The following is a 24,530-nucleotide window of genomic DNA, read 5'->3' as shown; positions in this document are numbered from 1 at the left end:
AGAAAGCTGGAGTAGCTATACTCATATCACATAAAATAGACTTTAAAATAAAGAATGTTACAAGAGACAAGGAAGGACACTACATAATGATCAAGGGATCAATCCAAGAAGAAGATATAACAAATATAAATATATATGCACCAACATAGGAGCACCTCAATACATAAGGCAACTGCTAACAGTTATAAAAGAGGAAATCGACAGTAACACAATAATAGTGGGGGACTTTAACACCTCACTTACACCAATGGACAGATCATCCAGACAGAAAATTAATGAGGAAACAGAAGCTTTAAATGACACAATAGACCAGAGAGATTTAACTGATATTTATAGGACATTCCATCCAAAAACAGCAGATTACACTTTCTTCTCAAGTGCACATGGAACATTCTCCAGGATAGATCACATCTTGGGTCACAAATCAAGCCTCAGTAAATTTAAGAAAATTGAAATCATATCAAGCATCTTTTCTGACCATAACGCTATGAGATTAGAAATGAATTACAGGGAAAAAAACGTAAAAAACACAAACACATGGAGGCTAAACAATACGTTACTAAATAACCAAGAGATCACTGAAGAAATCAAAGACGAAATCATAAAATACCTAGAGACAAATGACAATGAAAACACGATGATCCAAAACCTATGGGATGCAGCAAAAGTAGTTCTGAGAGGAAAGTTTATAGTTATACAAGCCTACCTCAAGAAACAAGAAAAATCACAAATAAACAATCTAACGTTACACCTAAAGGAACTAGAGAAAGAAGAACAAACAAAACCCAAAGTTAGCAGAAGGAAAGAAATCGTAAAGATCAGAGCAGAAATAAATGAAATAGAAATAAATGAAATATAAACAAAGAAAACGATAGCAAAGATCAATAAAACTAAAAGCTGGTTCTTTGAGAAGATAAACAAAATTGATAAATCACTAGCCAGACTCATCAAGAAAAAGAGGGAGAGGACTCAAATCAATAAAATTAGAAATGAAAAAGAAGTTACAACAGACACCGCAGAAATACAGAGCATCCTAAAAGACTACTACAAGCGACTCTATGCCAATAAAATGGACAACCTGGAAGAAATGGACAAATTCTTAGCAAGGTATAACCTTCCAAGACTGAACCAGGAAGAAATAGAAAATATGAACAGACCAATCACAAGTCATGAAATTGAAACTGTGATTAAAAATCTTCCAACAAGCAAAAGTCCAGGACCAGATGGCTTCACAGGTGAATTCTATCAAACATTTAGAGAAGAGCTAACACCCATCCTTCTCAAACTCTTCCAAAAAATTGCAGAGGAAGGAACACTCCCAAACTCATTCTATGAGGCCACCATCACCCTGATACCAAAACCAGACAGATACTACAAGAAAAAAGAAAATTACAGACCAATATCACTGATGAATATAGATGCAAAAATCCTCAACAAAATACTAGCAAACAGAATCCAACAACACATTAAAAGGATCATACACCATGATCAAGTGGGATTTATCCCACGGATGCAAGGATTCTTAAATATATGGAAATCAATCAATATGATACACCATATTAACAAATTGAAGAAGAAAAACCATATGATCATCTCAATAGATGCAGAAAAAGCTTTTGACAACATACAACACCCCTTTATGATAAAAACTCTCTAGAAAGTAGGAATAGAGGGAACCTACCTAAACATAATAAAGGCCATATATGACAAACCCACAGCAAACATCATTCTCAATAGTGAAAAACTGAAAACATTTCCTCTAAGATCAGGAACAAGACAAGGATGTCCACTCTCGCCACTGTTATTCAACATAGTTTTGGAAGTCCCAGCCACGGCAACCAGAGAAGAAAAAGAAATAAAAGGAATACAAATTGGAAAAGAAGAAGTAAAACTGTCACTGTTTGCAGATGACATACTTTACATAGAGAATCCTAAAGATGCCACCAGAAAACTACTAGAGCTAATCAATGAATTTGGTAAAGTTGCAGGATACAAAATTAATGCACAGAAATCTCTTGCATTCCTATACACTAATGATGAAAAATCTGAAAGAGAAATTAAGGAAACACTCCCATTTACCACTGCAACAAAAAGAATAAAATACCTAGGAATAAACCTACCTAGGGAGACAAGAGACCTGTATGCAGAAAACTATAAGACACTGTTGAAAGAAATTAAAGATGATAGCAACAGATGGAGAGATATACCATGTTCTTGGATTGGAAGAAACAATATTGTGCAAATGACTATACTACCCAAAGCAATCTACAGATTCAATGCAATCCCTATCAAATTACCAATGGCATTTTTTACAGAACTAGAATAAAAAATCTTAAAATTTGTATGGAGACGCAATAGACCCCAAATACCCAAAGCAGTCTTGAGGGAAAAAAACGGAGCTGGAGGAATCACACTCCCTGACTTCAGACTACACTACAAAGCTACAGTAATCAAGACAATATGGTACTGGCACAAAAACAGAAATGTAGATCAATGGAACAGGATAGAAAACTCAGAGATAAACCCATGCACCTATGGTCAACTAATGTATGACAAAGGAGGCCAGGATACACAATGGAGAAAAGAGAGTCTCTTCAATAAGTGGTGCTGGGAAAACTGGACAGCTACATGTAAAGGAATGAAATTAGAACACTCCCTAACACCATACACAAAAATAAACTCAAAATGGATTAGAGACCTAAATGTAAGACTGGAAACTATAAAACTCTTAGAGGAAAACATAGGAAGAACACTGTTTGACATAAATCACAGCAAGATCTTTTTTGATCCACCTCCTAGAGTAATGGAAATAAAAACAAAAATAAGCAAATGAGACCTAATGAAACTTAAAAGCTTTTGCAAAGCAAAGGAAACTACAAACAAGATGAAAAGACAACCCTCAGAATGGGAGAAAATATTTGCAAACGAATCAACGGACAAAGGATTAATCTCCAAAATATATAAACAACTCAACATTAAAACAACAAACAACCCAATCAAAAAATGGGCAGAAGACCTAAATAGACATTTCTCCAAAGAGGACATACAGATGGCCAAAAAGCACATGAAAAGCTGCTCAACATCACTACTTATTAGAGAAATGCAAATTAAAACTACAAGGTATCACCTCACACCAGTTAGAATGGCCATCATCAGAAAATCTACAAACAACAAATGCTGGAGAGGGTGTGGAGAAAAGGGAACCCTCTCGCACTGTTGGTGGGAATGTAAATTGATATAGTCACTATGGAGAACAGTATGGAGGTTCCTTAAAAAACTAAAAATAGAACTACCATATGACCCAGCAATCCCACTCCTGGGCATATACCCAGAGAAAACCATAATTCAAAAAGACACATGCACCCCAATGTTCATTGCAGCGCTATTTACAATAGCCAGGACATGGAACAACCTAAATGCCCATCAACAGACGAATGGATAAAGTAGAGGTGGTACATATATACAATGGAATATTACTCAGCCATAAAAAGGAACGAAATTGGGTCATATGTAGAGACATGGATGAATCTAGAGACTGTCATACAGAGTGAAGTAAGTCAGAAAGAGAAGAACAAATATAACAAATATCGTATATTAACGCATATATGTGGAACCTAGAAAAATGGTACAGATGAACCGGTTTGCAGGGCAGAAATTGAGATACAGATGTAGAGAACAAACGTATGGACACCAAGGGGGGAAAGCAGCGGCGGGTGGGGGTGGTGGTGGGATGAACTGGGAGATTGGGATTGACATGTAAACACTGATGTGTATAAAACTGATGACTAATAAGAACCTGCTGTATAAGAAAATAAATAAAATTAAATTAAAAAAAAAAGTTAATTTGAAGAAATCCCAGTTAGACATGCAGACTCAGCTACACACAGGCATTTCAAGAGTTAAGTTTACAATGGTTTAGAATTATTCTACTCATTTTGGGAGCAGTTCACATCTCAGACCCTTGTAGTACTACATATTGTTGAATTTAAACAGTAGATTCAAAATAAATGATAGCACGTGATTGTAGAGGTTAAGATACAGAATGATTTCTATTCTCTCACTCTATGTGATCATTTAAAGTTTTGTTTCGGTTTAAAATTTAAAACGGTGAAAGTGCACACTGCAAGATGTAACACTTTTATCTGGTTAGTGCATATTTTAGTTCATACATGAAATAACCTACTGAATTTGAATAATACCTTTGAAATTGAAATTCTTTAAAATTGTTATTTTTGTTATTTAATAAGCTAAAATATCATTATTCATCAATAGACTAATATATAGGCATAAGTGTTTTTCAACTTTTCCAACAAATACATTAATGTAAATAAAAAGTATCAATTACTTCTTTCCTTTTTTGTACTGTATTTATTTCATTACTTATTTATTAATGTCATGAGTGTATAGATAGATAGATAGATAGATAGAAAGTTCAATGAAACAAAATTTTTGCCCTCAGATTTCTTTTCTGGACACTGTTGTTGTTCATTTCATTTCATGATTCTTATTTAAAATAAATTAGTTGTATAGAGGAGGGGAGCTAAAAAATGATCTGCTCCACGTTTCATATATTTTGGATATGATGATGGTAGGTAACAAAAAATATTTGTAGAATGTGTGAATTAGTCAATTTGAAAAGTCACTAATATGTAAAAAGATTTAATCTCTTTCCAAAATAACCAGCCTAACTTTACTAACTAAAGACACTGACAATTTTATTTCCACCTGGTAAAAACTATTTACTTACAGAAGATACAAGACCAGACAAGTCAAAACATACCTACCCAGAATATGACAATGAAGTCAAGGTTTGACCTAGACCATAGTCACAAAGCAACAATTTTTAAATGACCCATAAATTCTGTGAAGTAAGCCACTCATTTTGGAAATGCAGACTCCTGAGTTCACCTGACAAATGTGTATAATTGGTGAGTATAGAGAGGAGCACTGAATCTCCTGCAGTTAAGTTCCCTGGGAAAAGGTGGGAAGAGGGTCCCCTCCACTTCCCCCAGGAGAAAAGAGTTGGCAGACTACTCAAACCACCACTTCCTTTGCCTTTTGTACCCTGCTGTGTTTCTAGGACAGTAAGTTCCCTATGTTTTGCCACTTCTAACTTCTGGGTAACAACGTAAGTGAAATGGATTTTCCATTGCTCTAGGGATCAAAGGGGTTCTGGGCTTTGAGCTTCATGAATTCCAGTCATTGATCCTGTTTTCTCAGTTTTAATTTGTCTGTCTCTCTGTGTCTCTGAAACACACACACACACACACACACACACACACACATACACACACACATGCGCGCGCGCATTATTAGGAAATAACGTTCTCTAATCCCAGCTACAAAGGAGCTTTGGGTGTTGGCTCTCACCTTTGAGATGTCAGTGCTGCCAAGGGTAGAGCTTATCTGAAAACTTCAAGGAACTGTTTGAATTAAAGGGAAGTTCTTGCTTTGTTTTAGTTAAAATGTAATCTTAAAAAAATAAAGAGTAAGAGTTGAAACCAATTTAATTATTTTGAAACTTATGAAGGTAGAGAGATTAATAAGTATATTTACTTCTTCCTTTTTTAAATTGAGGAGTTAATTTCCTTTCTATTTGCCCACTATTTGGGGAGGAGCTTATTTACTTAGGCTAGAGGATAGCAGAAATGAAGCCCTTTAAATTTCGCTTTTGGGGGACTTTCCTGGTGGTCCAGTGGGTAAGACTCCGTGCTCCCAGTGCAGGAGGCCCGGGTTTGATCGCTGATTGGGGAACTAGATCCCGCATTCTGCAACCGAGTCCGCGTGTGACAACCAAGATCCCACGTGCTGCAACTAAGACCCAGCACAGCCTAAATAAATATTTTTAAAAAAAAAGTTTTGCTTTGGGTAGAGACTTATTAAGAAAGATGTAGGAAAGAGCAGCATAGAATAACATGACACAAAGATATATTGTTACTTTCTATAAAATTAACAGCTCTTATATTGCTTCAGTTTGCAGATAGTTTTCTTCTCACCCTCTCAAATTATACAAGTGCATGTTAATTCACACGATAAATGTGTTACTGAAAAGACTATATGTACCAGAGGACAGCCTATTTTAAAAAAAAAAGTATTGGTGAGTCCTTGAGTCCTTTTAATTGAAGAATCACTTTCTATTCTACAAAGGCAGGTTTTCAGGTAGCAGATTTGCTTGTTAAAGAGAGGCACAGCTGTATGCTGTATAATAAAACATACTCCTTTTGAATTCCAGCCTAAACTTCACTCAAGTTTTGGTCTAGAAAAGCCAGTTCAGCAGGATTAGTAGCATCAATAACCTTCCCAAGATGAAATTTTAAGTTATCCATTGAATGTTAAAGTTGAAGGTACTAAAGGTCTGATTTGGGCCACACAATTTAGGTGAAAACAAATCAGACAAAGGTTATCAATAAATGAGGTTATCAATAAATCAATAAATAAGACACATGAGAGAGAGACTTACAGGAAAGTGGAAGGGGATTTTAGAAGAAAAAACTATGGGGGAGATTTTATGTTAACTTTGAAATCTGTTTAAAAGCACATCACCAATTGTTTTCTTTGACATGAGCAACTGAAAGAATAAATATCCCAGAGTTAAAACCAGAAGAACTTTAGGTGAGAATCAGTACCAATAGGTCTTGACTTATGGAGGTGAAGGACACGGAGGCAAGTTTCTGAGGTCAGTAACACCACTCTGTACTTCTCGGGTTCAGTTTGCCGTGAAGCAGGGGGTGACTTGGAGAAAATGATTTCTAAACGCCTCTTCCCTCTGGTCCTCTCATTCTAAAAGGCTGAAGTGAAACTTGTCTTACCTTTCCTTTCTCAAGAGTGGCCTTTCTTGTCTACTTTTCCTGACCATCTCTCCTACCAAGTCAAAAAAATAAAGAAAAGCATTAAGAAAGAGAAGCCATTATAAAAACAACCAAGCAGGGTTCAAGTATGGGGTGATTTCTGATTATCCCATTTTGCTCGGAGATGAAAGTTTGTTTTGGGTTTAAAGGAAGACATATTGGGTTAGGATAACACAGCTTTAAAAAATATTTTTTTAAAGTAGTCCTCTATCCCATGAATGAGGATTGGACTCTTGTTCAGATTTCAATGGGAGATGAAGGAAGAATGGAGAAATAAGATTAACGGTGGACCTCCTATGGAAGAAGAGTGCTCACCAGTGGAGAGAGCACACAGGCTGCCTTGCTTCACAGTTTTAGCTGGGGCTGCCTCTCCTCTCAAGTTTATCCCAGTGTGCCAAGCATTTCCTCTAGGTCCTTATTTCCATGTTATGCCTGGGATGGGAATTCCTGGAACAGGGAGCACGAATCAAGGTTACAAAGATTAGGAAGGGGACATAAATGGGTAAATCTTAGGTAGAAGACAATTAGGAATTACTGGTTTGGGGAAGAGTCCAGGTCCCACCTAAAAGGCATTTAAATTAAAACACATTTTGAATATTATGCAGGCCAAACAAACACAGCTGGCTGGCTGGCTGTGTTCAGTTCTTCACTCATCCTGCTTTTACTCCTTTCTTAGAGAATAGGGGTTAAGGTATTCTCCTCTTGTATGTCAGATATGGAAATGATACAGAAAATCAAAACTAATTAAGAGGAAGGTCTAGATAGAGCATAATTTATTGAACTTCTGCATACCCTAGGAGAGGTTATTTCTAGAATTTTAGTCACACTGTGAATTTAAAGCAATCCTAGTTCTGGTTTCTTACTTTAATTCTTCAAATCAGCTTTGGGCTGGGCAATATAAAATATTTTTGTGCAAATCTCTTTGAAAGGATGGAACTTCCCCTCCTCCCCCCAGATTGCTCAAAAGTCAATTACTGCCCTTTTTGGTTCTTGCCCATACAGTCTACGTGAGGATATCATTCTTTTATTTATTTTTTACTTTTTTAAATTTATTTTTTAATTGAAGTATAGTTGATTTACAATGTTGTGTTAGTTTCTGGTGTATAGCAAAGTGATTCAGTTATACATATGTATACATTCTATTTTATATTCTTGTCCATTATGGTTTATTGCAGGATATGGAACATAGTTCCCTGTGCTATACAGTTGGACCTTGTTGTTTATCCATTCTATATACAGTAGTTTGCATCTGCTAACCCCGAACTCCCAATCCATCCCTACGCAACCCCTTCTCCCCTTTGGTAACCACAAGTCTGTTCTCTATGTTTGTGAGTCTCTGTTTTGTAGATAGGTTCATTTGTATCAAATTTTAGAATCCACATATAAGTGATATCATATGGTATTTGTCTTTCTACTTCTGACTTACTTCACTTAGTATGATAATCTCTAAGTCCATCCATGTTGCTGCAAATGGCATTATTTCATTCTTTTTTTTTACTGCTGCTTAGTACTGCATTGTATATATACACCACATCTTCTTTGTCTATTCATTTGTCCATGGACATTTAGGTTGTTTGCATGTCTTGGCTATTGTGAATAGTGCTGCTATGAACATAGGGTTGCATGTATCTTTTTGAATTATAGTCTCATCCAGATATATGCCCAGGATTGCGGTTGCTATTTTTAGTTTTTTGAGGAACCTCTATACTGTTTTCCATAGTGGCTGAACCAACTTACATTGTGAGTCTATCATTCTTAATGTTGCTAAAAATTTTCATGTTGAAAGATGTCCTGTTTGAAAACACATGAAGTATTGAAATGTGTCACAACAGAAACAGCCCTCAAATCCAAAAAGATTTGGAAGATTGGGAAAATAATTTCTCTTTTGAGAACATGAGAAAATAGTGGCTCAGATTTAGACAAAAGACAAGATAATATTAAAATTTATCCAACATTTCTGAAATAGGTAAACTGAACTCACATTTGAGTCAGGTATGATCTATTCTAGCTCAACACCCCCCTGATCATTTGGAGTATTTCCGTTTATCAGGATAGAGGTAGTAATGTCTCATTCTTCCCTATTTCATTTTCATATTTAGTAAAGGAGATACCAGTAGCTTCATTTACCACCTAAAATTTCGAAATAAGTTAGTTTTTCAAAAATTTGTTTATTTTATTTATATTTATTTTTGGCTGCATTGGGTCTTCGTTGCTGCATGTGGGCTTTCTCTAGTTGCAGCGAGCGGGGGCTACTCTTCGTCGCGGCACACAGGCTTCTCATTGCAGTGGCTTCTCTTGGTGCGGAGCACGGGTTCTAGGCGCACAGGCTTCAGTAGTTGTGGCTCATGGGCTCAAGAGTTGTGGCTCGTGGGTTCTAGAGCGCAGGCTCAGTAGTTGTGGTGCATGGGCTTAGTTGCTCCACGGCATGTGGGATCTTCCCGGACCAGGGCTCAAACCTGTGACCCCTGCATGGGCAGGTGGATTCTTAACCACTGCACCGCCAGGGAAGCCCCCAAATAAGTTCTTATAATTGGGGAACTTCCTGTCAGTTTATACATCTGAAGGCATCTTAAGTAAAAAAAAAAAACAAACTGGACCTGTTTTCCCTTCTTATGATACCATACAGAGTAATACTGAAGGCTGTTCAACAATTCTGAATATTGATACGACTGAAATTTTAAGGTACATAATTGGAGAAGAGAAAATATAAGGAGGAAAAATAATCAGAAATTGTGTCCTTGAAAAATTAAATATCAAGAAAGCCAAAGTAAAAATGGTTTTAAAAAACCTAAAACCTAACTTTGCTCATAAAATGCCTTTATAGAACTCTGCTAAACTTTGATCGAATTCTGGCAAATGCCATTGTTCCATGAAAACATTCGAACAACTAAGGATTAGTCACCTTTTCCAATGTTTCAGGAATTGTACACTATGTTTCACTGCAGGACTACAGTGAAGTCATAAGAAGGTCATGTTTGTCAAGTCCTGGCTCTGGTATTTGTTTCTTCTGGAGAGAAGGGAACCTGTAGACTTTCTGCCTAGTAGCCCAAACGTTCTTAGTCAACGAAATGCACTGGATTCTTCTAATGTAAATAGTGTTCACAGAGCCTGTCCTGCTTATTATTCATAATCAATAAGAAAACATTATGAACCAAATTTGAGACATCTAGTCTTTGAAAAGAATGGAGGCCTCCAGTTCTTAGAACATGAAATAAGAGAGCCTCCTGGTGGTCAAAGTGGTGCACAGACTTGCTGCTGGGTACCTGAGGAACAGTGATTTTACCGTTTTTTTAACATGACCAAAAAAGTAAAGAGAAAAAGACACTATAGTAAAAAACAAAAAAGATTAAAGCATTTAACTGAAGGACCTATTTCCCAAACCCACTTACTCTAACTCACTTTTTCTAAAACCATGCCTGCTGAATGTAGTTTATAGGTAATACTGGTATTCATTTATTTAAAACTCTGCATTTATATATATAAAGCACACCCACACATTCTTTCAGTGCTTATCATTTTGGTCAATTTTAACCCTAAAGATGTGCCATGAATCTCACAAAATAACTTACTGAATGACCTTAAGTTAAATTACTTTCAAGCACGCAGAGAACTCGGATGGACTAAGAAGCCTGATTAAGAGAAGTTAGGTGAGAATCTAAAATATTTTAAAAACTATTTTGGTACAGCATATCAATCAAGTTTGGTATTTCAGAGACAGAAAACACTGATAAGACTCCCTCCCTGAAGCAAAATGTGACAATCCAGTAAGGAGATAAACAGCAGGTAGCTATAAACTATAGAGTCGAGTGGCAGAAGGTAATGCTAGAAAGGAAGTGGCCGATGCACGGTAGACAACTTAGAATTTCAGGTCGAGGAGCATGAACCATTGGCAACCTGATAAGGGTATTGACAAGATGATTGGCAGGAGAGTATAAAATTGTCTGGAGTAGGGAGAAAACAACAAAAAAAGGAAGACTAAAAGCCTATCGAAACAGCTCACAGAGGGAGGGGTTTTGAAACTCAGTTAAGAAGGTGCAGTGGGAGTTAGGAGGAGATAGAGATGGAAGAGGTTTCACTTCAGAATTTTACTGAATTATTTTTTACTCTTCTAAATGTGAGAAGATGTGACTTCCAGAGGGCATCACCAGTGTCATGGAGAAGCAAGTTTAATAAATTTATTTGTTTACTTTAAAAACTAAATAAAAATTTTGGTTTAAAAATCCCAGGTAGTTCTGAAGTTCTGCATGACATCTAAAGAAAATAACTCATTTTCTTAAATACATTTCCTTAGATGTCATATTTTCTCTGACATCTTACACAAAGTATTGGTTCATCTGTGAAAAGGTTGCTAAGCAAAGGAAAACTTCTCTCTTATCTGTCCCATTTATAGCAATTACAAAAGAAATCAAACATTCATTTGGGATGCTTGTTTCCTTGAATAGGAAACAGTTTCTGGGTTTTTCTACCTTCCTTTCTAATTAAGTAAAGAAGAAAGGAAGAGCTCCAGTGTTGAGAAGTTAAGCTGCTTGAGGACTTGATGGGAGAGGGAAGCACCCGGCAAGAGAAGGGTTCTTCTTGGAAGATCACACATCTACAATCAATACAACCTCCTCACTGTCTTTCCACCACCCACAATTTTAGGATAACTTTTTGTTGTTGTAGTTCCTTTTAAGGCTGATTTTGATACTCATTTTTATGGGGCAGGGACAGGGTAACCCTCAAAATATCCCAGAACAGTAATTTGTACAACAAGCTGGCCTAATATGGCACACAGTCAAAAAGATCAAATTTAAGTTGTGTGTGACTTACTTAGGGAAGGCTCTGTACTTGAAGCGTTTCTACAGAAAATAGGTGAAAGGCATCTGCATATATATCTGGAACCAAAAATTTGAACACACGATGTCAAAAATGTTCTATTTTAAAACCTATGAAGGCAGTCCCCTCTGTTAGCTGCACATTCCTTGAGATTCCCCTTTAACCCTGACCCAGTCTGCTGCCTCTTCCCTACCATCACTGACTCAGCCTTGGTTCAGGCTCTCATTATCTCTCACCAGTGCCATACTGGTCTCCATGTTTCTATACTCAACTCCCTTTCTCTCAATCCATTCTTTATACTGCGAGCTGAGTTATCTAATTTGAACCTTCCCTGCTTGAATTCTTCCAGTGGCTTCCAGCCAGGTCCAAACTCCTAGCGTAGTTATGCTAGCCCTTCTGTGTTATAGTCCTGTCTGGGTCATCTGGGTTCCCCTGGATCATCTCTCTCCATACTATCACTTAGAATCCCAAACTCTACTCCCATCTAACATCTTCCCACCCCCCAGTAAAAGCTCCACCCTCTCCGGCCTCTAGGGCTTTGTGGGTGCTGCAACTTCTGCTTAGAGGGCCATTGCTCATTTCTTAACTAATTCCTACTTATATTTTAAGAGTCAGGAAAGTTATCTCAAAAGGAGAAATTGCCTCTGACTCAGTAAGACTGGATTAGGTATCCTTGCCATAATACCCCTAGTTTTCACTCGATCACAATACTTATAATCTGTACTATAATTTTCTCCAATTAAAATTTTCTCCAAATCTACTGTGAGCACCTTGAGGGTGGGCTGTGTCTTTTATCTCCCACTACAGTGCTTGCTACACAATAGGTGTTCAAAAAAGTTTTTTGATGCCCCTTCAAAAAAGAAACTTACTGGTCACAACAGAAATTGTATTTTGTTTGCAGTTCCTCTCCTGCCCCGAGTAGAGTCACTCTCCTTTTTCATCTATCCTGCCCATCTGTCAGTCCAAACTTCTTCAAATTACTTCTATCAAGGTCTTTCCTTCCTAAGAAACTTTGGCCTCCCTATTGTCTACGACAGCAAGTCCAAAACCTGGTTTTCAAAAGTCTTAATGTCTGTTTGGTTCTACATGTTCTGCTTTATTTCCAGTCTCTATTCTCCTTTATTTCTGGTCACTTCAGATATTCTGCCTTCACTTTTCCTACTGAAATCCCACCTGTCCTTTCAAGACCCAGCTCAGTAATCATTTCCTCATTGAAGTCTTCCCTGGCTCTTCAAACACATATTGAACATATTGTTTACCACTTATTTGGGCACTTACACGTCATCTTGATTGGATGGAACCTCTTCCTGGGTGGGCCTTCTCTCCTCCACAAGATGGCTTAAGTTCCTGGGGGGCAGGAATCGTATCATACTCAGTACAGCAATAATGATTCAATTTCAAGAAAGTGAATAATAACACATTATACCAATAAAATGAAAGCTGCCCAAATATGGAATTTGGACTTTAATTTGAAAAACACCAAGAATAATGAGGAAGATTAGTCACTATCTAAGTTTGTCCTTTGCTGAGAGGTATATAAACTGGGAAGATGGATCACATAGGTATAGGTGTAAATGAGAATAATTTTACTTGTGGTAAGTCATTATTAAAAGGTTCAGCAGGTCATTACTATACATTTCCTCCAGGTCATCATATTTTCTCTAAGGACATTTAGTTATCATCTTGAACATTACACAGTGGGTCCTGTAGAGGACTGCAATGTTACTCTGTAACATCATATATATAGTAAGGTTGGGCATGTGAGTCAAAAGGAAAAAGGTACTCCAAACCTATTAGCCCTACAATATTATGTAAGGTGACAACAGAGCCTATGGGAGTAGACCATGCTTTTTCTCAAGCAAAAATCCCCTTGGCATACATGGCTGTCCTGTGGATCCTGCTCCAGGACACTTAACTAATACACTGAATTAATCTAGAGTCAAAAACAATATGTTGCCTTCACAAACTCGTATTTCATTTTAACAAGGCCTTCTAAAAATACAAAGGTCTTGATGAATTGGGCAATTGGGATTGACATGTATACACTGATGTGTATAAAATTGATGACTAATAAGAACCTGCTGTATAAAAAAATAAATAAAATTAAAAAATTAAAAAAAAAATACAAAGATCTAACTGAAAAGATTATTTGATGATGTGAAGCACAAATGCAGTGTCAGGCCAACAGAGATAGTTGTTTTGGTACCTGGTAACTTTTCAGTAATCTCAAATTGCTTCATGTATGTTCCTGGCTACTCTATTTAGCCGCTGGGTCATTTCCATTTTTATTTTTGAGTTTCTCTTCCTACAGTCAGAAACTGAAAACTGTAGTTCAAAGCAAAATGGAAAATACATTAGAATCTCATCTTTACCAGTTCTGTGGCTTTGGGCAAGGTGTTTGACTTCTCTGAGCCCATTATTTTAATTTATAAAACGGGAATAATAATATGCATTTTGTAGAATTGCTGTCAGGATTATCAACATATGTAAAATAACTAACACCATACCTGGCATACAGTGAGTGTGCAACTATTATTCTAATGTTAGTTGATTTTTTTTTTTTGATGTATCATACTGAGTAATGAAAGTCATATTAGATGAACATTTACTATTCTGGTGCAAAATACCTAAAATAACACACTAACAATCAATTTCTGATGACCTCATAAAATCAAAAGATACAATCACTGTTGTCATTAATATGATCTTTAATAAATGGAATAATGCACCATTTTACAGCAAGCCATTTTTAAACCTAAAGAACTTTCTTAAAATCTTCTTCTCCAATGTCTCTGTATCAATACAATCTTTTTATTTAGGTTTATATATATCAAAGCATTTACTTACAGTTATTCATAGAAAACTCTTTAGTGGCTTAATGTCAGCTTTCATAGTGGCATCAATAGATAATACAAAAGAAGTGATTTGCTTTATTTCATACTCACACCGATCCATCAAACACAACTTATACAGCATAGCAAGGTCTCAGACGGCTTATACAAAAGCAAAATAACTGAAAGCAATTATTCATAAAATTCATATATGATATTCTATTGGTAATGTAAGAGCAAAACACACCAACAAAAGATACCCGTTAACAAGAAAGAGGGTTCTGAGGAATTGCCAGTATTTTTCAGCCTTTCTTATTCCAGAAAAGCATCCTCAGAAATGAATACTCTGTAGCTTATGTTTCTCCTGTCCATTCAGAAAAAGCATGGCAGCTACACATTTCCATATTTCAGCTACTACAACACCCTAAGAGTTAGTGTATTTTACAATTATCCACTTATCTTCATTTGAAAAATTATCAACAGAAAATTAAGGATGATTCCAGCTTATACAAACACTTACACAATATAATCTCCATGGAAACATGACAAGGCATACAAAAACTGTTTAAATAAATAAATGTGACCAGAAAAAGAAAAGCCACAGAAGCCAAGCAATTCAATATTAAACCAGGACCTATCTTTGAAGTTCATCTTTTATTAATTCAGTGTTCTTACTGTTAAGCTTCTTTAAAAATATGTTTTCCCTATCACACTTAAGAGGATTGGTAATAAGGTGGAGAGCCTGAGACAAGAGACTGGTTACAAATAACTTCACTGCAAGGATTTTAAGTATACATATACAGCTTACCAATTTGGAGCTTAAACTTGTCTGAAAGAAACATTCTATTTGGATCTGACAATGTGATAAATAGGTTACCATAGATTACCTTCTCAAAACCATCCAAGCTACTACTAAAGCTATAAACTCACTAGTCCACTTTTAGAAGACAGTTTAATAATGTTAAATTACCTCTTGAAAAATTTTATCTCAGAGGAACTTTACCAAGTTCTCCAATTAAAAACACAAAAACAAATGAAACAGTTTGTCCCATCATGTACAACCATTTAACCAAAGAAGAGAAATCGTTTGAAGACTGTGCTTCAACTCTAAGGCCTAAATATGCTGCAACATGTAGCCAATTAGTTGAGTCATTTCCCTCTATTCAGTAATTATAAAACTGGGCAAGTTTTTATGATTAATGAAAGCTGATATTATATTTATGTAAATGAAGTCAAATCATAAGATGAAACATTAAATGAACTGTGTGTGCAACAAATTCAACTGTATCTAACTGCTTGTTTGCTATCAATTGAAGTTTTTCAGTGTGCAAAGGGATGAAAAGGGCCCTGAGTTTTTAAGTAATATTATGTCTACAGAGCAAGTCTAAAACAGGAAGATGGTTCTGAAATCTAAAGGTACAAATAAAATGTAAAAAACCCACATGTTGCCTTTTAAAACATTAAAAACAAAAACAAGTTGCAGTTTAAAATACAGTAATTTGCTTGCAAATTCAATCATAAACTGGACGCCCTAATGATGTGATAAGATTCCTTGTCGCTTACCCAGATTTTAAAATCTGAGTCTCAAATCAAGTTTAAAAAATGAATGTTACAACGTTTAACAGTAACACTATGAACATCACAGTAATAAAGGAATTAGAATTTTCAAGATATAATATTTATTTTCGGCATGATTTTAGTAAACAGCATAAATTCTTCTGAAGTATTTACTTTTCAAATGTTATCAGCCATGAGATAAAATCTTAAATTTTTCCTTATATGCACAAATACTCAATTTTAACCAGTCACTTAAAAGTTGTTAGAGTCCAGTCTATGTTGCAAAACTATGATGAGTATTTCAAAAGTGGTCTGCAAAAATGTTCGTAGATAATACCTGATTATTGTAGGGTTTGCTATTGAAAGTTAATATTGCATTTTGTGTTTAATATTTGATACAAAGAAATATGTAAAATGTTGTGGCTCAATCATAATGAATGCTAAGCGTGCTGCAATATAGGTTAAAAAAGAATAGCAAAATGATACACAATTCTGTATGCATGGCTTTTTAGTTATAAACTAATGAGAGTACAAAATCATAAAACTCCACAATAGAAAATGTTAGATAATATAAACTTAAGTGCTGATTTGCTGACAATCTGATGGTTGGATCCACTGTCAAATGGTAACATCTTAATTCTCAATTCTATCCTATTTAACTACTACTTAACTGGAGTAATGAATTTGAATATAACAAAATATAATTTTAGGTGTTCTTAAATATAAGTAGGTATTAAAATAAAACTGAAGAGAAAATACTAAAGGAACCAGAGCAATTCTGTCTGAAGAACTGAGACTTAGGTGTTGAGAAGCCTGAAGTATACTGAAGAGTAACAGTGTTGGAGAGGATGAGCAACTGCTCTCTTTTCTTTACTATTGGATAAGAGAAACGGATATAAAATGAATCAGGAGGGAAGCAGAATAGATATGAAGAAAACTTTCCTGACACAGAAAATTGCAAGTCAGATAACCAAGGGACAGAGTAAGTGAAGACAGAAACTAAGAGGTGAATGAAGGAAAGTAATGGGGAGGTGCATCAGAGTGCCCTGGGATTTTTTCTTTTCTTGTATGTTAATCTGGGAACCTGTAGAAAATCCTTCGTTTGATAATATTTGTGTAAACTAGTTTAAACAGTGATTTGCCAGATTTACTTAATCAAGGATTATATTTAGGAATGGATCACGCAAGGTAGTTTTGGCTAAAGTTTACATAGTTCAGAATCTAAAAGTTAAAATGCACTCTTATTTGCTGAAGAGCAAACTGACAGTAAAAGGTATGAATATTTAGAAACTTCCTAGTCTGAAAAAGACTCCTGGGGTGTCTGTGGGAGTGTTATACAATTTCTAGGATAATTGGTCTAGATAATCAACTAACATGTGTGTCTAGATTTTAAGTTTAAGAAGTTAGCTTGGAAGATAGAGTAATATATAAAGCAATCTGTGAATAGTTACGTAATAACCTGCATATAACTGGTAGTAAGTTTAACATAAATATATAAAAGGTTGTACAGAAATAGAATGTAATCTCACATTCTAGGAACCAATTACCTCCAATGAAATATTCATTTTTATAAGTAAGAAAAAAAAGCCAAAAAGTTTGTTGAAATTTTTTTCCATTTTAAATGACTTTGAAGAGAGAGGTTTATAGAGAATGGAAAATTCAGTAAATAGCTGCAGCCTATCAGGTGTTTCATTTGGCTTTAGAAGCCAAATTAGAAAATATTTTAAATAAAAATACTTGCCGAATTTTATGATAACTCCCACTGAAACACATACTTACTTGAGTGTTCCTACCTTTCTTTAATTATTTTCACATTCAGAACCAACACACATTTTCCGGAACAAGTGGATACCTGAAAGGAAGCTATACAAATTGCTTTATAAAAAGGACATTATCCTTCCTACATCCTCTTCAATTAGTTCTCTGGATTAGTAAAATTTTCTAAAGTCACTTTTAAAAGCAGAAATTTTCAAAATGAAGTGAAAGGATTGATGAGACAAAGTGAACATTAAATTAATTCCGCAAAATCAAATATGGAATCAATTTAGGAAAAGGTCTCTGTTCCCATAAGCCTTCGCTTTTCCCTTAAAATTTACTTTACCTTTAGTTCTGCAATATAAGACTGTCAGGAGTGAAGAGAAATGAAATGATTTTAAGATTCATGATGGCAGATGTGGGATTGAATTTTGTCTTGAATTAGTAATTTTTTTCAAGCAACAATCACCACAGACATGTCTGTACATCTCCTTTTGTTTGCCTAATTTCTAAAGTCATTAAGGTATCTGGTTTGGCTTATATACAAGCCACAATTGTGCTGGGGTATAATGACTAAATTTCTTACAAAATGTCAGTCCATCACGCATACTGTCATACAGTGTATAGGCAGTGTGGTGTCGAAAGAGATGTGAAGAGAGCAAGCCTAGGTTAAAAATCACAGATTTGTCAAATACTAGGTGTGGACCTCGGGCAAATCACTTAGCTTCTCTTAGCTTCAGTTTCCCCATCTGTAAAATGGGAATATTAACTATAATCCTCATACGGTTGCTATGAGGAGTAAAAGAGATAATGTGTATATATATATCCCAGCATTCAGTATATAATAAATGGCCAATTAGTATTAGTATCTACTCCTTTGTCTTCCAATAACTTTTTACACCAATATTTTTTTCCAATTATGCATTTAAAAAGAGGGAAACGTTTTAGGAATTATAATTAAATCATTTTGTCTAAACTCAATTCAAATCAAGTTCTTTCAATGACATTTCTTGTATACAATTAGGACAGTTAAGGGAATTAATATCAGACTTTGATTACCTATTATGATGCTTTTAGGGTTGTAATACTTTTAAGGTTGAATTTTAGTATTTTTTCATTAAATGAATAGCCTTTAATTCAAAGGGACCCAAATGCTTTTCTACATGCAAAATTTTGTGATGGAAGTTAAATATTAGATTTAAGATACATTATTATTACATGAATAAAGTTTGCAAATGAGTATTTTAAGTAATCTTGCTTGCTTGTATACAGCAAACAGATTCTAAAAGTAAATAAGTCCGATGTACAATTTAATTTAAAATTTATTAAAATGATCTACACTATTTCTCCTACTTTTCCAAGAGTCTACTAATAAAAACATGGGGAAAGGAAATTGTTTTAAACATGCTCGCATAAAAATGGGAAACTATAAGGAGTTCTTCTAATTTGGTATACCAATTTTTGAAAGCATTTTACTATTAAACATCAAAAAATGCTGAAAACCTTACAATCAACTGGCCAAAACACAGTGCAGTAGAATGTAAGACAACTCTTCTGTCAGGAAAAATCAGTTAGACCTCAAATGGTCATTTACCTTCGATGCTTCCAATTGGAGAAGGAATATAATTTATTTGGACTCAAAGATGTTCTAGAAATACTTAAAAGTAATATCCTGGAATGCAGTTGAAAGCCATTGAAAATCAAGAGAACCAAGTGAAAATTCATTGGAAAAAATATAAATAATTCATTACATAGATAAAAAAATAAGAAAATGAAAAATTTTTACGCTAGATGACTGAAAAATATGTTAAGGATCTGAATCAAGAGAAGGGCCAATAAAATACAAAGGGTGGAAATCCTGGGCACTAGCAAAATAATGTTAATTCTAAGAGTTCAAAACCATGTTCAGCAATCTAGCTGAACATCTCACTTCATAGTATCACAGTAGATGGCAAACAAAAGAAGGCTTATATACACAAGTAAGTCATAAATATTTTGGATAGCAAATTGGGAAATTTAGGCTGTCTTTAGCTAAATGATGTGGATAGAGGAATATGAGTGAGAAAATTTTGTTCAGGAGATAAAAACCTCAATCAGGAATTTGGGATTTGTGTTTTCCTCTCAGCTTTTTTATCTCGCAGAGAAATCTTAGAACTTAATTAAAGTCTATTAAGTACTCTGAGAATCTGGAAAAAAAAAGTGAGATCTTCATTGTTTGCAAATTGATAGAAAACAATTTGTGCTCATAAAAAAAGTCCCTTATTTGACATAAAGTGCTTTATTTAAAAAAACATGCAGAGATTGTTTTAGAGACGATTATCAGTAATGAAAGAAGCAAAGGAAGTTTTAAAAAAACAACATGATTTGAATATACATAATGTTATCACTAAAAGGTACATTCTAATATAATGTAAATAATAAATGCTCACATATCAAAGATGATATGAAAAACTGGCAAATGGAAAAATGATGAAAATAGGATTAGTGAAGAAATAGTTTTGAAAAGAGAGAGGTTAAGTCTCAGGCTGCTCAAAAATGATAGGTTTGGCAGCAATCCTTCCTTCCACAGGGGTTTGGCATGCCAGTTGAATGATTTTTCCACACAGTGTTTTAGGTCATGGGAAGAGGAATCATTTTCAGATAAAGTTACCAGGCTTTGCTTGGGAAAAGAAAAAAAAAGATACTACAGGTTCAAAACTATGAATTACTTTTGAAGTTATTTTAAACAGGATGTAATTTTATTTGAGTCAAACATGGCCTATTCAGAGAATGAAGGCTATAATACTATACTGTGTTAACCATCTATCTACTTAAAAATTCCATATAAGTATAGCTCTATAAGTTTTCTGATAAAAATGTGCTACTTAAATAAATGAATATGGAACATGAACATACATATAAAAAAATAAAATAAAATGGAAAACAGCTAATATTTGACTTGCTCATTGTTCTATGCTCTTATGAACTTCCAAAACCAGAATCAAATATGTTCATTAAAATGCCTGGAAGGAAATGTTTAGGACTTGGAAGGATAAAAGAAATGGCATTTCAAATTAGGTTTTGGTAGTTCCTTCTTTAGAGCCCTTTGAGACAATGTTTTTGCATTCTCCATAAGGAGAGAGAAAGCAAGAAATCAGGTAGCTGCTTTCTCTTGTGCAAAAATTCACTGTCAAAGAACTGACCTGCTAAAAGTATGGAGGATGGGGGAGGAAAATGTTCATATCATGGAAGAATGCGTATTCTGTTAGGAAGAGAACTTATGAGAAAGCTTATTTGTGGCCTACAGACTATTGCACATTCAAACAAAACACAAGAGAAAAGAAAGTCCAACAGATAATGTGTTCAGGAACATATCAACATATAAACTAGCTTGTGCCCAGAAATAAAACATGGATACCAGACACCACTGCAGTCAAACCTGTCGTAATTTGTTTCTGATTTAATGACCTTTAGAAACTGGTCCAAACTGATTATCAGCAATACATTGTTTTTGCTTTTTTTTCTTAAAAAAATATTTTGAGACCACTTTTGATACACACACATATAATTCTGTGGTCATAACAGACAGATACAACTTTAGCGAGACTAAACAAAAGTGCAAAACTTAAAAAAAAAAATTAAAAAATATGGAAGCATAAGCTAAATTTTTCTGCATAGCTGAAATCTATTTAAAGCAAGTCCTTGTTGCAGGGGTGGGAGGGGGTACTGACAGGAGAATAAAGCAGTTTTTTTGTAATGTCTTCTGCATGTTTAAATGATGCAAAAAATAATTTCACTCCATAGGCTTGGAAACATTTCACAGACAGTTCATTCCTATATCTTTTGACACCATGGTTGTGGCAGTGCCTCCTTCTGCAAGGTAAACAGCGGTGCTGGATTTGGAATGAACTGCCCTGTCTTTGCCATTGTTGTTGACCTCACAGTCCAGTGGTTCAGTAGAGATGACCCAGGTGGACGGGCGCCACCGTTTAAGAGAATAAGGAGTTTTCACACGTTTCTTGATCTTTTCACCAGATCCTGACTTGCCATCTTGTGTTGACTCACCTACTGAAAATAAAAGTGCAGAAAAATGAACTATATATAAAGAAACTATTAAAAAGTAAAAAGTTAGGGTTGTAACTGGAAAAGAGATCAAACTAATGTCTACAGGAGGAGCTAATGGACATTTCTTGAAATTTATGATGCCAAGCAATATTTTTCTAGGCAAAACTTAACCAACTTATTTTTGAGACTCTGTAAGCCTAACTTTTTTATAACTGGTTGAATTATTCCATAGGGCAAGGAAGAAAATATAGAAAAACCACAAAAAGCAAAAACAGAGGAGAAAATTCCAAGTTCTCAATTGTATTCTCAAATCCTTTGGTTATTGGTAGCAAGTCTAACTTGGCAAAATGCATTTAATCATTCTACTTCATGCTCAAAGTAGGCACCTGGAATATAATACTTTTCAGAAGAATGACATAAAATAAACACTACAGTACAAATTTTCTAGTAATTTCCCTGTCTCAAACCTGACAAGACATTTTACTGATATGGAACCTTGCCATAAGGTATGTCAACCTTTCTATAATACAAGCCACTCAAGCAAGGGGCTAGATTCTACTGATTTTGGTCAGCTGAATCCCTTTAGCCCATTTCGCAGTCCTTGACAACAGCCATAAAACATGACTTAGTTTCTTGGTTTTTTTTTATAAGTGCTATCGGTCTAAAAGAGAAATCATTTTGTACAATGATGACTGTTAAAGATTTTGGTGAGCTCTCCTGTCTTGTGTTATAATCCTTCTGGGACCATAAACCAAGTATCAAGTTATTTGTTTAAGTCGCTAGAGGTCCCATAGCACAATGCTACAGGCGTGTGGGAGACTCAACACACAACTCCTGAAAAAACTGACATTAAAAACCAAGAACAATTTTATAGTTTCTTTATAGTGACTCTTCTGAATCTTCTCTGGACTTTTAAGATTTATTAAGATTAGTCAGATAAAATCTAAATGTGTATATAATAGATATAATATGCTCAACAAACTGTTTCAAAAGTTATACTGGTATCATTTTACTTGGATCTTCTAAACTGGTGAGTACTTTATCTCAACTATTCACAAAAAGTATGTGAGTTGCATTATAAACAAGCAGCTACATAAGGTACATATTAAATTGGTAATTATTCTGATTATTGTGACACTGACTTTTTAATTATCAACAAAAACATTACTTTTTTCTTTACAATAGTCTAATTACTTTTGAAGTCTAATCAAATGTGGTAAAAGTAAATACTGCTGTTGAAACACAATCTGTTTCTATCTAAGTAGTTACTTAAATGGTCCCAAAAGACAAGCAGGAGAGATTATACAATCCCTCCACTTACACTGCAAACTGCTGTCATCAAGGACATTTGTGGCTGAAAGATCCAGAGAATTAGGCCTCTGTGCTCTTCTAGGCTTTGATGGTCCAGGGTCTGCTATTGTGCTTGGAACACCCTGTGTAAGAACATCTTGCTCTGAACATGGATTGCTGTTGTTGTTATTGGAATTAGTTCGGCCGCCTTCCAGTGGCCGTTCCCTCCTGTCCACAAGACGATCCAGAACACCTTCATCGTGGCCAGCCTGTTGCTCTCGTCTCAGTAAAGGTTCATGCTCATCAGGACTGGAATTAATATTCAGCCGGGTGTCCTCACCGATGAACTGATTCTGCAGCATTTCTTGGGCTCTATGTGCCACTGTGTTGGCTGTCTGGACAGATGGTACTACCCCATTGGCATACTGGGTAGTGGCAGCATGGGAGTTAACGTTGTGGTTTCTACCTGCCACACCATTCATGGTGACCGTCACCACATGAGGTTCTGCAGCATTGATTGTATTCATCTTGGCAACTCCAGTTTCTACTTGTTTCAAGTTTGATTTGTGCTTGCTGCCAAATTTCAGCCGGGGCTCCTTTGTTGAATTTTTGGTGTTTAAAGGCAAACTAGTAGGTCTCTTAGGAAGGTTCTGTTGCTTGGGGAGAGGATAGATCTGAGCAGGTGGGACATCAGGAATTAAACATGCTTGGCCATTTGCAGCCTGTGTGAAGTCCTGCTGCCCAGTCACTTCCACTGCAAGCTTTATGAGGGGGTAAAGCAAGCTAGAACTGGTACTGCTCAGGGGGTCTGGCCCACTGAACTGTTTAAGAGAATGCTCCATGAGATTCTCATCAGAACTTTCCTTGAGGTTTTTATCAACTTCTTTTGGATCCAGCTTGTTGGTCTCCAAGTCTTCTTCTGTCAGTTGTAAGCAGACAGGGGTTGGCCCGATTGTCTGTGAAACATTTGTAGCATGCAGATTTGTTTCATCTGGGTATGGCATCTCAGATATAGTGGTCATGCCGGTGCTTGGAGTGAGGCCAGTGGTGTTTGTGGTTGTAGTGTTGGTAGACAGGCTGGTGACGCTTGTTTCAGGGCTGGGGATTCGAGCTTGTGCTTGCTGCCGTTCATAGTTAATCGAGTTTCGGTTCTTTTCCCCTATAGTCAAAGGAGTGCTGGACATCGAATGCTCAGAGGAAATATTCTTCACAATGCTGTCAGTGTGATGGATAGAGTCTTCAATGTATGAGGAAGAAGAATAATCTGGATAAGGGCCAATCTTTGGCACACGCCTATTGTGTGACAGGTTGCTTAAAGAAAGAAAAAAAGTGCCACATTGAGAATACATTTATGACAAACTGACTCTCCAAGTTTAACACCTCTGACTCT

The 24,530-nt window shown here is 35.6% G+C and overlaps 1 protein-coding gene across 3 annotated transcripts in view; it reads right to left on the bottom strand.

Moving 5' to 3' along the window:
• Positions 1-14,351: 14,351 nt before the first annotated feature.
• The window catches only part of BMPR2 (bone morphogenetic protein receptor type 2), a 187,162-nt gene continuing 176,983 nt past the window's right edge, over positions 14,352-24,530 (bottom strand). For all 3 annotated transcript variants that reach the window (XM_036857146.1, XM_036857147.1, XM_036857148.1), the window contains 2 exons: positions 23,172-24,451; positions 14,352-21,853 (listed from right to left, as the gene is read on the bottom strand). In XM_036857146.1, coding sequence (XP_036713041.1) covers positions 21,603-21,853; positions 23,172-24,451 — 1,531 coding nt within the window. In that variant the 3' untranslated portion in view covers positions 14,352-21,602. The remainder of the gene's footprint in view (positions 21,854-23,171; positions 24,452-24,530) is intronic.

The sequence above is a fragment of the Balaenoptera musculus genome, chromosome 7 (genome assembly GCF_009873245.2).
Source record: "Balaenoptera musculus isolate JJ_BM4_2016_0621 chromosome 7, mBalMus1.pri.v3, whole genome shotgun sequence".
NCBI lineage: Eukaryota > Metazoa > Chordata > Mammalia > Artiodactyla > Balaenopteridae > Balaenoptera > Balaenoptera musculus.
Note: the sequence above shows the minus strand (reverse complement) of the source record. Positions and strands in the feature narration are given on the sequence as shown.